Source organism: Clinocottus analis, unplaced genomic scaffold (assembly GCF_023055335.1).
Source record: "Clinocottus analis isolate CAN_PGR_092001 unplaced genomic scaffold, fCliAna1.0.p SCAF_21, whole genome shotgun sequence".
NCBI lineage: Eukaryota > Metazoa > Chordata > Actinopteri > Perciformes > Cottidae > Clinocottus > Clinocottus analis.
Genome location: NW_027175943.1, coordinates 12,483,885 through 12,498,473, shown reverse-complemented (window position 1 = coordinate 12,498,473; position 14,589 = coordinate 12,483,885). Strand labels below are relative to the sequence as shown.

The window sequence follows — 14,589 nt, the reverse complement described above, 5'->3', positions numbered from 1 at the left end:
CGAGAGCGTATGTATCATTTTAAAATTGTGGGATTATTTTTTATCTTCAAACAATTCATTTCCTGCTGGCTTGTGAACTGTTATTTACCAATTTATGTCTATAAATAAATATGGCATCCAATTATATTCTATTTCATTTATAAATGCAATATGAATGTCTCGCAATTAAAACACAGAATTGAGACTGCAGGTGACAATTAAACACATAATGAGCTACAATGCAACGAGGCGCTCGCTAATTCTGTTTCGCTTCCAAATATGAAATCTGCCGAAGATCAATTCATCTAACGTGGTGTTTTTTCTCTGCTGAGTCGACGCACATCTCTGCATGAGCTTCTCCTCCCGCCTCTGCTGTGTCTTTAAAACTCTTTAAATGTGCACCTCGTCACGTCCGTGATACATGGATTCATTTATAAATATAGCCCGCTGGACTTTTTATTGCTCAAATCTGTTTTTTTTGCGAACAATTTCTAAAACGTTTTTCCCCAAAAACGTTTAATTCACACATGTTTTTCTCTACAAAAACACACGTGCGAGTTAACCCTTCGTAGAGCCATTTCATTTAAACGCTTTATGCAATAATTATGAAATTAGCGGTGATGTAACGCCCCAAAACAACACATAATCAACACAGATGTGCTAAATGTACGACTGTGAGAGACCTCGGGGTCGGGGTGCAGGTTATCCGTGTGTGTTTCACGCCTCCTTTGCAGTGCGGCACTGAGATGTGCAGCATTTATAGGATTTGTTCATTTGGGTGGGAGGAGAGGAGGAGAGCGTCCGGCCGTCTGAACTTAAGACACAAACACGATGTGAGCTTCTGTTAAAAGAAAAAATCAATAGCAAGTCAAGCGGATTCAGAGGGGATGCGGTTCAGGAAGGGGCTTTTAAAAAGCAGCGGTACCTGGGACAGATGAGCTGTTCCTGGACGTGTGTGTGTGTGTGTGTGTGTGTGTGTGTGTGTGTGTGTGTGTGTGTGTGCAGACAGTTGTATGTCGTGCAGCAGAGTCATCTAAAGGTAAAAAAAAGAATGCGTTGAAGGAGGAACAAGAGAGATGGATGAGATGGCAGAAAGTGTATAATCATGTGTGTGTGTGTGTGTGTGTTTTTGTGTGTGTATGTGTGTGTGTGTGTGCGGGAGGCGGGGGGGGGGGAGGGGGGGGTGAGGCGGGGGGCGTTCCTCTTCATTACCGGCACTAAGGAGCCATGCCAGGAGCACAGATGGCGGAGGAGAGAAGGGGGCACGGGGGTTGGCGCGTAAACTTGCAGCACACACTTTGCCCACCGCGTACACACACACACACACACACACACACACACACACACACACACACACACACACACACACACACACAACCAACACGAGGAGCACGGGAATATGAATGTTCTCAAAGTGCAATATGATCATTGTGAAATGCAAGTCAGGTATAATAAATAACACACACACACACACACACACACACACACACACACGTGTCTTGGCCGGGGGAAGCATTCGTGCTGACGCTGCATTTATCTCTCAATCTTTTGGCCTCCTACCTTTCTCGCACACACACAGACGCACACACACACACACACACACACACACACACACACACACACGCTCAGACCCCCAGTGGTCCAATTAGAAGCTCTGGTCTGTTTGCACAGCAGGGAGACGGCAGCAGCATGTTTGTGTGTGGGAGATGTTTCTATTGTGCGCAGCGTGTACCGCTCTCCTCTGCAAGGTTGAGTGGAAGAGCAAGCTCTCACACGTCCTCTCTCTCTCACACACACACACGCACACACACACACACACACACACACACACACACACACACACACACACAGACTCCCACAATTGTTGGAGGCAAGAAAGCCACGTAGTCTCGGTTCAGAGGCTACGGCACCTGCAGTCCACCTGAGCAACGCCTCCAACCTCCCCACTCTTCTTATCCTCTATAGCTGAAGTCACCGTGTTACATAAAATCCATCTCTTATGTTTTCTTATTCAACACATTTCCCATGATGAATAAGGCCCGAATAGAGACGTAACTTTGAAATCAATCAGAGGACGACGCTGATGAATGGGTCAGTGTGGTCAGAGAGTCCTGGGAGGCTAATCCAAATTGTTTTTCTCTCCTGTGACTTGAGAACAGGTTCAAAAGAAGTAGAAGAAAATTGCCAGTGTCAATGATTTGTTACTTTATTTAATCTTTGAACAAATGTTTCGCCGGGTAAAAGTGTTTCACTTTCTTTCGCCAAAGCTTGAACTTGTATTCATCTAAGTGCTGGATTGTTTTAATGCCCCAAAAGGCAGCGCTTATCCCATGTTTAGGATATGAATGAGAGCATTTGTGTTTTCCTGTAACGGCGGGTTAGCTCAGATCAACACAGCTCTCTAGACAAAACACGCAAACAGTGACACGCAAAATATGTGCCTTGAGTGTGTGGAGGAATGCTTTTAGTCGAGTGTGTTACAAGAAACTCTCAGAAAAATAAACCCAACAACAAATAATGATTTAGCAGCCAAACCTTTTCGTCACCTTTTTTTTTTTCCACAGATGGACCAAAAAAAAAAAGATTTATTTGTGTGTTTTTGTTCACTCTCGCCTCTCAGAGCTTCTGTTGGTTTAGTGATTACTGGAAGAGCGCTTTGCATCTGCTGGCGTCTGGGTTTTCTTGAACGTTTCGGAGAGCATCGCTGCCTCAGGCGCAGACGAGAGGAGGAGGAGGAGGAGGAGGAGGAGGAAGAGGAGGAGGCTTTCAGGTGCTGATGCCATATGGTAACACTGTTTGGTCCATGCACGTTGTTGACAGTACAGAATTAAATTTTTTTTAAAATACCAAAAATTTGGGTTGCAATTTCTTGTCTAGGATAAAGTCAAAATAGCAGAGTAGAAACAGTAGAAATAGTAGAAAACCGCATCATGAAATGCATGTTATGGCACAATCATTTCCTATTGAACATTTTATATAGATAAGCTAATATATACTTCTTCCATATATTTACGTATAATGCTAATACTGTATTGACAATTATATATTTTTTTAGACTTTTTGTCATTTTGACAGCAACGTTTCCATCCATTAGCCTCCGCTGATCACCTCTTTACGTATAGTTAATGCACCTGCACCAGTACGGGAGACGGTTCATATCCTGCACAATGTGCTTCAGCAGATGGCGGGACAACAGGGGGGGGGGGGGGGGGGGCCTGAGGCCCATCACCTGGTCGTGAAATGCTAATTATTACCATAAATAAGCTTCACGCTGACACTGCATATGCCCATACCGCCACATCGATTGAAATATCTGTCCGGTCTTGCTAACCGTGAGTTCGACGGAGACATCTTTTCTTTTTTCTTTTTCCATATGAATTCACATAGAAGCCCCGCCTTACAATTCCCCCTGGTCATCATTTGGTCTCTCTGGTTGGATTTTTATCCTCCTCTGCAGTTCTGCATGGAAAAATCCATTTCAATCAGCTGGTATAGCCCCTCACCCCTCCGTTTTCCAGCTATCTCTCCTCAGTCTCCTCCTCATGTCCTCTCTTCTTCAGAGTCCTCCCTCTTTCCTCAGGGTGGGGCTGCTGAGCCGAGAATGAAACACTGTGGTGTGGAGCCATTTTAATTAGACTGCAGTCCACTGTTCTAATTTCTTTCCTCAAACGTGCACTTTTGCGTGCGTGAGTGTGTGTGCAGCTTCATGGAAACCCGTGAACTCTGAAGCCACGAGTACTAGCTCCACATAGTAATGTTCTCTTCCAGGGCATCACAGAGCTGGATCTGGCGTTCGCTCCTGTATCCCGTACTCGAAGACGGCACGGTCTGTCGAACCTCGTCAGAGAGGATGTCGAGCTGGAGTTAAAGGGGGATCTGCTGTTATGGAACTGCGCTAACAGAGTAGCTTTGGTTGCCCTGCTCAGCTGAGTCTGGCATATTTGGGGCACATCATTGTTCTGTGTTCTGTTCGATGGTACATGTCTTTAGTTTGGTGAAAGATGATAGGAGACTTTCCAACGCCACAGTTATGTTTTAATGAACCTCAACGTATCCAACCACGGCATTTTAACGTCAATGTGTCACCGGTGTTGTAGTGTAACCGACCTGAACTGAGACAAAGTCATGACCCAGACACTGATAACAGTCCAAGACCAGATCAAGGCAAAGAGCAAACCAAGACCAGGACCTGAAATTGGAAGAAGATCCCTCTTGGTTCACCTTGATCAAGTGATCAAAAGGCATTGCAGAGGTGAAGTTAATGCGTGGGAATGCTAGAACATTCAACGGTGGATCCGATAAGTTTAGTAAAATCTCTGCAGTCGTGGTCTTGACACGAAAGTCCTCCTTGTCTGAAGACGAGACCGACCCGACACGGAAACCTTTAAAAGTAGTGTTGAGACCCAAACTGGAGACTCAGATTGAGCTTGAGTCCTGCAGCCGTCTGGGCACCAGCGTGTCTGAGTGGATTAGCTCAGGCATCGCACGCAATTCCTCCTAGCGAGTGTGTTGACTCGCCGTTACACCCTGCTGTTGCCTCTGACCCCCAACGTCTCAAACGCTCTTATCTACATATGCTGGAGCCGTCCTGACAATGGCTCCCCCCACCCCCCCTCCCCTCCTGTGCTTGGCTGCGTGACTCACAGCCGGGTCTGCTTGTCGGCTGCTGCCGAACCAGCAGCCGACCTATGAGACGCTCCCCCCGCCCCCGTGGCTCTTTCAATGCTGTTGTTTTTTGGGCCGCGACGTCGGCCTTTAGCGGTGGTCGCTCCTCTTTGGCCATCTTCAACACCTCTGGCTGGCATCAGACCGCGGCCCGCGGCGCGCTCGTTAGCTTAACAGCCATTGTCGGGCGAAGCCTCGCTGTGTTCGCTGCGAGGCGAGGCCGGCGTCGGTCGGGGATGACCTGGTTTCACGCGGCGAACAAAATGAAAACTCGCCTCGCAGTGGTGTTTTTTGCTGAGAAACACGTTCTGTCTTTCTATTTCACGCACCCCCGGGCTTCTGAGAGACATCTTGACCTCTCTGCCACCTGCACACAGACGGAGAGGCTTTCCCTTCATCTCTCACTTCCTGATTGGCATCATCGAAATGCTGCCATCGTTGACGGATGAGCCGCTTAACTCTCCCAAGTTGTTTTGATTAGTGGTTTCGACGTAGTGATCATGTGTAACTGCACTTGAGCACTCGCTGCCGCTACAGCAACCAAACAGAGACCAATGGCAGCAGCCTGCACGCCATTGGCTGGCGGCTCGTGTTCCATTGATCCGATTGCATTAATCAAGTCGTGTTTGGAGACAGAACACAGCGGCGGGTGACGGCCGACCGCTGGTAATAATGCAACAGCCCGCAAACATCACACGCCTCTCATTTATGGTGCGCCGTCACCACAGTCAATGAAATTAACACACACACACCTCTCCAGCTCCCATGTGCCACATTTAAGAAAGTGGGAAACAAAAGGGATGGGCACCGAGAGGGCACAGGAACTAAAGAGACAGTTCCTGTTTGTGTGATCGCAACCCTTTTCCCCCCTGCGGATCTCACAGGCAAAGTGAGACGGCATAAGTGGCCGGACGAGAATGAATTGTATTTTAATAATCGGCCATTTATTTTATTAATGAGCCCTGTGCCCCTCCTTTTGTAGTTGCAGCATCGAGTACTTTTCTCCGCCAGTGGCTGAATTAAAGACTCGGCGGCTCACGGGCTTCCCCCCGACGGCCGCCTAACTTTTACCATTGGCTAGTTGATTGGCTAGCCCCGGCCGTAGCAGCCTATATATCTTTAGCCCCCGTTGTAAGTGTTAGCGGTGCAGTACCGGCTCGTGCTCTCCTGAATCCTGTTGCAGCCAAAACCAAATAAAAAAGGACAACAACCGTATTCTTGAGGCGAAGCCATTCCCATTAGTTTGTGCCGCACTAGACTGGTCCAACTTGTGACCAGATTGCATCAGCCGGCCGCCGCCGCCGCTGCCGCCCTGATGCACTTTGCTTCTTTGTTCTCAGTTCTTTTCTTGGGTTCTTGCTATCTATCTTTATCCGTTTTCATATTTCCCCCTCTATCATCCTATCCATCTCTGTATCAGCTTTAACTTATCTGCCGGCAACTTCCGTCAACCCATTGCTCTCTTTGCAGCAATATAGCACCCCCCCCCCCCCACCCCTCTGTTTACTTCACACATGGTGTGATCAAAAGTGTTGCTCTCCAATTTCATGTGGCTGAAGACAAAAAGCCCATAAAAAATATATCTATATTGTAAAAAAAAAAAAAAGTAACGAGTAAATCGGAAAACTATTCTCCAGCAGGCCGTGTGTGTGTTATTGCCATCAATTGATGGGATTTTATTTTTCACATCCAGACTACATAATTTCACACACAACTAGGAAGGGGGGGGGGGGGCAATCATATTTCACCAGGATGCACTACATCATCCAGTCAAGCACCTTGTATAATACACTCAAGCTGCAGCCAGCCAGAAAGTCAGAAAAGAGCCACTGTCCCGGAAGTGGAGTGGAACTTCTAATATTAGATCTGGATAAAGACATTGTCAGTGGCAGTGGTGTGAGAAAACCCATTGTCTTTTCATGTTGCATTCCTTTATTCAGCACCCACAATGCCCCTCCACTCCACAGCTGCCTAAAAGTGCACCCAGTACAGTAGTGACGAGTGACTTCCTGTTATTTTGGTCTGCCCTTCTGCCAATGAGGGCGCAAGTCTCCCCTCATTATGTTGCTTACAGCATCCTCCTCCTTCCCCCTCATCACTGATTACCTCCACCTCAGTGCCGTGCCACCGTGCACGCCCACAACTGGCAGGCCTTCATTTCAGCTCCCGCGTCCACGTGAGCTGTGATTTCTGGTGCATGTCACGGTTGAACTGAATGAGGGATTCACGACGGCTGTTTTAATGAAAATCACCCCGGCTGTCACTCCCTCGCGCTGACGAGTTGTCCTCACGTTGATCCGTCATCCGTCAATGGCAGGATATAAATGACCCTATTCCCACTTTGGGAAAAAAACGATTGGGCAAATATGGCTCTCACGGGCACCACTGCTTACCCATAAGCCTTTGCATTAAACTGTCCTTGTCAGTGGTGGAGGCAGAACAACAGCAAGAGGAGGAAAGAATGTCTTCCCCCCCTGAGCCGGTCCTGTCTCGGTGTGATGGGAGAAAACCTCACCCAACGTGTGTTTATGTCGTGTTAACTCCGTAAATTAGACCTTTATGTCCAGTCTACTGCTTAATTTAAACCCACTTCACAAAGACAGGATGGTGAAAATGGAGGCAGGGTTTGCAGAGCTTTTTTTGTGGTGATCTCAAGGATGCTCTGCCTTGACTTTAATCCAGAACACCAAGTTGAAACAGACTTTTAAGTTTAATTTTTGGGGGTAACTATGTGTCTGAGGTTACGCGCAGACGGACGTATCCGGTCTTTTTTCAAAATAAAACGTTTTTTCTGATTTTTTTTTTTCCATTCATTCTTTCTCTGCGGCCCAGTAGTAAGGGACCCACGGACCAGTACTGGGCCGCGGCCCGGTGGTTGGGAACCACTGCTCTACGTGCTAAACTAAGACGTGAAACACGACTCCATGTGATGTTCGTAGCGCTGCATCTCCAGTCCTAATGTTCCCACTTCCTTAAAAGGTGACGAGTTATTTGTCCCACTGCCTTTGATGACATCGTGCGGTAACACCGGCAGCGTTTCAGAAGACATTTGTACTGTCTGCCGGTGCCGGATATTTGATTCCTTTCATTTTCCAGCGCACAGGGAGGATCCATTGTGTGACTGTGTTTTGCAAACACGCAGGTTTTCTCCACCAGCACTGTCACCTACTAAAACCCTACTGTGTGTGTAAAAACTGTGTGTGTGTGTGTGTGTGTGGGTGCATGAATAGGCACGCACAGCATTCCCGCTGTGCTGTTTGTGATTTGGTTTCTCCCCCCCCATCCCGCCTCCTCCAACTACAGGCAAAGGACCCGAGACGCTGTTCGCCGGGCAGAAGCTGAACGACAACGAGTGGCACACGGTGAAGGTGGTGCGGAGAGGCAAGAGCCTGCAGCTGTCTGTGGATAACGTCACAGTGGAAGGTCAGTCGCGGTCGCCGACAACGGACGGTAATAATTGAGTGTGAGAACGCGGTCGCTGATCCACGTTCACCACTCCGCGGTGACACATCCACCCACGGAAAAGTCAACTGTTTTTCCATTTATCACTAAAACAACTCATTCAAGAGCGGAATATAATCTCATTATGATAATAATGAGTCCGACCTGGAGGTGGCATGTGGTTTGTTCATGTATTGTTAAACGCCTATTTAGGGAAAGTAAGTATTAGCAGATATTTCTGAGAGCACTATGTCCCTTTTTTCACATAATTTCTCTGTTTATTTCTTTAATGGTCAAATTTGAGGACATGGATGGCGTCGCAATAGTAAAATAACACAGTGTAAAATCAAAAAGTTGTATTCATGTCACATTTTTTTTATTCTAAAAAAAGACAAACTGTTGGGATGTTTAGTATGTCTCATTTAAAATGGTGGAAATTGATAGTTGCATCAATTACAGATGAGGATGAGAAAAACGAGCTGCTTAACCCAGATAGCTAGCTAACTCACCATATTTGCTGTTTGTATTGCTTCCAATTGGGATGAAGAAAACACCTGTTGAGTATTTTAACATAAATTGTTTAATTGTATTGAATTAAAAAACCCAAAATACAATAGCGGGTCCAACAGACCCACAGCACCTGCTGAGTAACAAACAAATGAAGTCATTGTAAATTGCACCAAAGACAAATGAAAGAGGGAGATGCTTTTCAAGCGCACACCGATGAGTGTGCAAAGCACCCGAGGAACAGGTTCTGCCAACTTCTGAGAAAATAGCAAGAGGTAGGATGAAAAGGTCAGGAGACGAGGTGGAGTCACGAGGACGAGGAGTATCGCGGCCCTGGGCGAAAAAGGTAAATGGCGAAGGGTGAGGTGAGGAAAAAAGGGCACAAGCTCGATGAAGCCACAAGCGAGGAATGACCCTGTGAAGTTCTGGTAGTTCTGTGCGTTTCTGGCTTCAATGCGGAAGCATTTTTAAAATCGGCAGCTCCCCAAGCTCATTACTCCACATCTCCAGTCAACACGACGCAAACGGTGGCATCTAGAGAGATTTTTTGCAACATTATGCATTTATAATTTGATTCACAGCGGGCTAGACAAGTTGGGTCAACTTTTGTGAACCGACACAATTAAACCATACACTGTGCACACACTGTTTCAACAAGCAGCTGAAATCAATTTAAGATCTAATAAGCATATGAAAGGTGTGCCAAAACCATATAATATGTGCTTATCACTAAATTACTAACGCATATGCCGTAAATTATGCCATACAGTGCTCGATGTATTTTAATATTTCAAAGATTAAATTAAGTCTGACATGCAATTTCCACAGCATAAATGAATCGTTAGAAGTGAGACGTACGGTCGCTGGAAAACATTAAATACATTCATCCATCCTAAAATGTGACATACTCCTTAACATTTAACTAGGATACCTTATGTTGCTTAAAAGAGGACATTGCAATCAATGTGTTCGCATATGGAATCACCAGAGGTCTCACGATACGATCTTGTCACGATTCTTAAGTCCCAATACGATATTATCACGATACTGCGAAATATCGAGTATTGCGATATATTGCCATTTACTTTTTTTTGTTAACCGCAAATTGTCCCACAAATTTGTCAACAAAAAATAAATTGATTTTACTAATCTAGGACCAAAAACGTTTAGAATTGATTAAATAAAAGATTGATATTTGGCTTCCGTGTATCGATACAATATCGCCACACAAAATATCGCGATACTATTCTGTATTGACGTTTTCCCCCACCTCTAATATTTATTTTTTGGACATTTCCAGGCCAGATGACCGGCGCCCACACGCGTCTGGAGTTCCACAACATCGAGACGGGCATCATGACGGAGCGGCGCTTCATATCCGTGGTGCCCTCGAACTTCATCGGCCACCTCCAGGGCCTGACCTTCAACGGGCTGCCCTACCTGGACCAGTGCAAGAACGGCGACATCTCCTACTGCGAGCTGAACGCCCGCTTCGGCATGCGCCACATCATCGCCGATCCGGTGACGTTTCGAACGAAAGGCAGCTACTTAGCGTTAGCCACTTTGCAGGCGTACGCCTCCATGCACCTCTTCTTTCAGTTTAAAACCACCACGCCCGACGGCCTGATGCTCTTCAACTCTGGAGACGGGAGTGACTTTATTGTCGTGGAACTGGTGAAAGGGTGAGTCCCGTGGGATACCGGCAAAGTCTTTGGCTTATTTTCTTTCTTGGCTTTTACTTCCAATCTGCAAATGTCAGTTGAAAGCCGCTCTCCGTGTCCTCAAAAGTCAAGCGCCGTCCTCTGATTTGTGCTCTGATGTATCACTCTGCAAAAGGATGCAGCCCATTTCCTGCTAATTCTAACTCAGTAGCTCCCTGTGTGAAATGGAGTGCAGGGCCTTTAACATAAATCACAGCCTTCATTTATAACGTGAGTTTTTGGCAACACAAAAACAAGTAACTAAAAAACTCTTTTTCTCACAGTTAACGCAGATCAGTGAGTGATTTAATGCAGCTATGAATCAGGTTTGGCTAAATGGAATTACTTTAACCTTTTGGCCAATATTAAGTCCCAGCATGCCCCATTCAGACAGTCTTTTGCCATAAAATAAGTAATTGTTCAATTTTTGAACCAAACGACACAGTTCTTTTGACTGAAACTCCTCAACAGGCCAAGGCTTGTTTGTTGCTGTGATTTTTGTTGCATATTCTGATTCTTTAGGTCCTAATTCTTCCAAAAAGGTGTCTTATTGACCGTTCCAGGAGGCATTTTTGGGGAATGTGGCTCACATCATGCTGGATGTTAAAAGTGATTTTTTTTTGTTGTTGCAGCTCTACAATTTTTTTCCCAAGAATTTGCTGAACAAATACATACAATAAACACAAGTATTGGAATTAATTTGGGGTTCCTACAATGACTCAAACACAGGAAAAAGAGGTCTAGAGACCGAATTGGTTCCACGGTTTGTCAACGGGTTAATGCAAGTATTTTGAATGAGCTGCAGATTCCACTGGGATACAAGAAGTAGAGACCTATTCTCATCTGTTTCTCTTGGGTTTTTATTTTCCAATCCATTAACTGATAACGGTTAATGCAGGATTTTAAAGCAAAATGCTTTTCCCTGACAGTCAACGTATTTGTCGACTTGAAGCAAGCACAAACCCCAAATAACCTGGTTTAGACGGTGAATTGTATCACCCGAAAAGCTGCTCATAATTAGAGTATCTAAAAGAGGCTTTTGCTTGTGTATCTATCGTCAACACCGCTACCACACAAAGGCCTGAGCTGCCTCTGCCACACAAAGACAAGAGGCTACATAAAGGAACTGGAATAAGGGGAGGAAAAAAACAACAACACATACCTTGGATGGAACCGCTACAATAGCCTTAACCCGAAAAACACAAAAGACAGCCACATTTTGAGGAGGGGGAAACCGTGTGCCCCTCATCTGCTTTCGGGCAAACGGGGGCTTTTGAAACAAAAACAGGTTTCTATATTTACACGTCAAACCAATAAGTAAACAAATAGCAAAACCCCGGGCCTCATGTACAGCCACAAACACTGGGGATGTTATTTATTTCAACAATTTATTCTTCAATAGAGAACATAATAGGGACATTAGAGGCAAAGCACGAGAGCACTTCATCAATGGGAGGTTGAGAAAACATGTTATGATGAGAAATACAGTTTGAATTTGAACTGCTGCTGTTGATTGTCCCCATTTTTTTTGAAAATATTTTGATTTTCCAGCCTACAAAATAAGTATTGCATTTGATTTGCCATAATGACGATGATGTTGGTAGTAAGTAGGAGATGAAGGTTATCACTGATTGAAGGGATGATAAAACAAAAGAATTGAGGCCAATATTGAACACATTTTATTAAAAAAACTATCAGAACTAAGACGTTATAGCAATAAAATCCAGAATATGTGCCCTACTGTGCATATAGAGATGTTTGTGGTGAAGTGTAGTTAACGTGTATTATTGATGTATCAGTTTGTTTTTTACATCTGAAGCTCTGACTGAGGTTTTTGAATGAAGCATTAAATGTCTGTCATCATATATTACACTGTGATTTATTGCGTAATGTATGGCGAGATTGACGTCAGTTGTGTCCTCAATGATGCAAGCGGGACTTTTGGAACACTTAAATATGGAATAAGATAATATAAGATAATCCTTTATTAGTCCCCCTGTGGGGAAATTACAGGATTACAGTAGCACTGCTCACAAGTAATAAGCAATAAGATAAAAGAAACAAGTAATATAAATAAACAATAGAATGGTAATAACAGAAAACATGTTTTAGCGGTAACAAGAAGAATATTACATTTACAGATGGAAAAAAATATACAGATGGAATTAAAAAAATATACAGATGGAATAAAAAAAAGTGTATTTACAGTTGGATTAGAAATTGTACAAAGTACTGAAAAAAAGAAATACGTGAGTGAATATTGAATGAAGCAGACTATTTCACAATCTTTTAGAGATGTTATTCCCGTAACTTAAACCTATATTGCTTGCAAAAAGCTTCAATTATTCTGTTATCTCAAAACTTCGTCTCATGTTGAGCCACGCCATCGTCTCTATGTGAGAAGCTGAGCAACCTCATTTATATAAGAATATAAGAACGATGTTAATGATATCCCCGTCCCGAGTGACACACGACTCTGATTCCTCCCCTCACAGATACGTCCACTACGTCTTCGATCTCGGCAACGGGCCGTCGCTGATGAAGGGCAACTCGGACAAGCCGCTGAATGACAACCAATGGCACAACGTGGTGGTGTCCCGGGACGCCAACAACGTGCACACCCTCAAGATCGACTCGCGCACCGTGACGCAGCACTCCAATGGAGCCCGCAACCTGGACCTCAAAGGTAAGGGCCGGCAGCGCTCGGTGATTCTTTCTGCTCACAAAACATTTACCATTGACTGAAAATAACTATTGGAGTCATCCTCGGTCCGCCACTAAGTGTTGTTGGAAGGAGGCCACGGACTAATGCCAGCTCAAATCCATCTTAATCAGGCCCACTTTTAGAATAGCTCCACTTTTGTTTTGTTTGTTTTTTGTATTTGAGGAATTCCTACTATTTGTAGTGGGCACTGTTTGATTTCTGTGTTTTTGGGGCGGTTTAGTTTTGCCTTAAAATATTGGATATTTCAGTGAAAGGACTGAGGTTGAACAGAAAAAAAAACAAACGATTCTACCAAAAGTTTGTTTGTTTGTGTGTTTTATTCAGTCAATCATCATAATACTATATTAGTCAATATAATATCCAAAAACAGAGGCTGAAAGGGTATAGGTAGAAGCAAAAAATGCTTACATATTCCTATAATAAATCAATAATATCAGAATATTAATTTGAAATGAAGAAAAAAAATATATATATACTATATATGCTTGCCAAGCAAGAATGGACAGGAAGTGACAAAATGAAAAAAAAGAAAAGCCTGGCTTCATTATAATACAATATTATTCTATATAATACACAAAAACAGATTGAAAATGTATAGGAATAAGCAAAACAAATGCGTATATATTCCTATCCAAAATCATTTCAATCAGAATATCAATTTGAAATGAATAAAGAAAAAAAAAATGGACAGGAAGTGACATAAAAAAAGAAGCCTGGCCTCATCTGTGCGAGCCCACCCTCGTCACCTTGAGCGCCCCCCCCCCCCCCTCCTCTTTGTTCAGCAGATGGTTGGCTTTACAGGAACAGGGCAATATAAGAGCAATTTCCTTTACCAATTGGTGTCCAGATATGACCTAAATCCCACATCGCAGACCAAGGTGAAAAAAACAAGAACCACACCAGAAACAATAACAGCTTATCACTTTTATCCTGTTTGCTTTTTTTTTTTCTTCGCCGCCACGGTCACATCGGGTACGCTTGACTTTTAGCCGCAGTATGACGACAGTGTGTTGATGGAGACGCCTTTACTTCTAATAGCCGCGGTCGCGAGGCACTTGAACGTGAACAGGTACGTGAGGTCCGGTCGGCTCGGAGGCCGGCGCTGGAAGCTCGGGTAATTGTTAGCTTCAGACACCTCGGCAGTCTGGGGTTTTTTTTTCTTCCCCCGACGTGTTATTTGGATGCTTGAGAGCGGCCGCCCGCGGAGCAGAAGAATGACGGCAACAGAACACCAGGAGGAAGTGAAAAAGAAAGTGAAAGAGGAATGTGGATGAGACCACATGATGTTGATTTTGGACAATTTGGACGTGTAGCAGTGTTATGATGAGCTCTAGATGATTCACTTTTCTCTTTTTTTTTTACCCATCATGTTCCTGAGTCGTCTCTTGGGGCTGCGGAGGGTTGTTGTGTAAGATTTAAGATGTTAGAAGTCAGGGTGCGCCCCTGGGCCCACTGAAGGATGTGAGGAGGCAAAAGATCAAAAGGGGCCCCAAGCTTTTTTTTAGGGGTAGGGGGAAAAAATATTTGACATATTTTTCTTCATGAGGGTATGCATAGTGCAATTAAAAAGGA

At 44.5% G+C, this 14,589-nt stretch overlaps 1 protein-coding gene across 8 annotated transcripts in view; it reads left to right on the top strand.

The window, feature by feature from the left end:
- nrxn2b (neurexin 2b) overlaps positions 1–14,589 on the top strand; it is a 638,339-nt gene that overhangs the window by 327,259 nt on the left and 296,491 nt on the right. For all 8 annotated transcript variants that reach the window (XM_068587905.1, XM_068587904.1, XM_068587901.1 and 5 more), the window contains 3 exons: positions 7,948–8,067; positions 9,893–10,274; positions 12,788–12,978. In XM_068587905.1, coding sequence (XP_068444006.1) covers positions 7,948–8,067; positions 9,893–10,274; positions 12,788–12,978 — 693 coding nt within the window. The remainder of the gene's footprint in view (positions 1–7,947; positions 8,068–9,892; positions 10,275–12,787; positions 12,979–14,589) is intronic.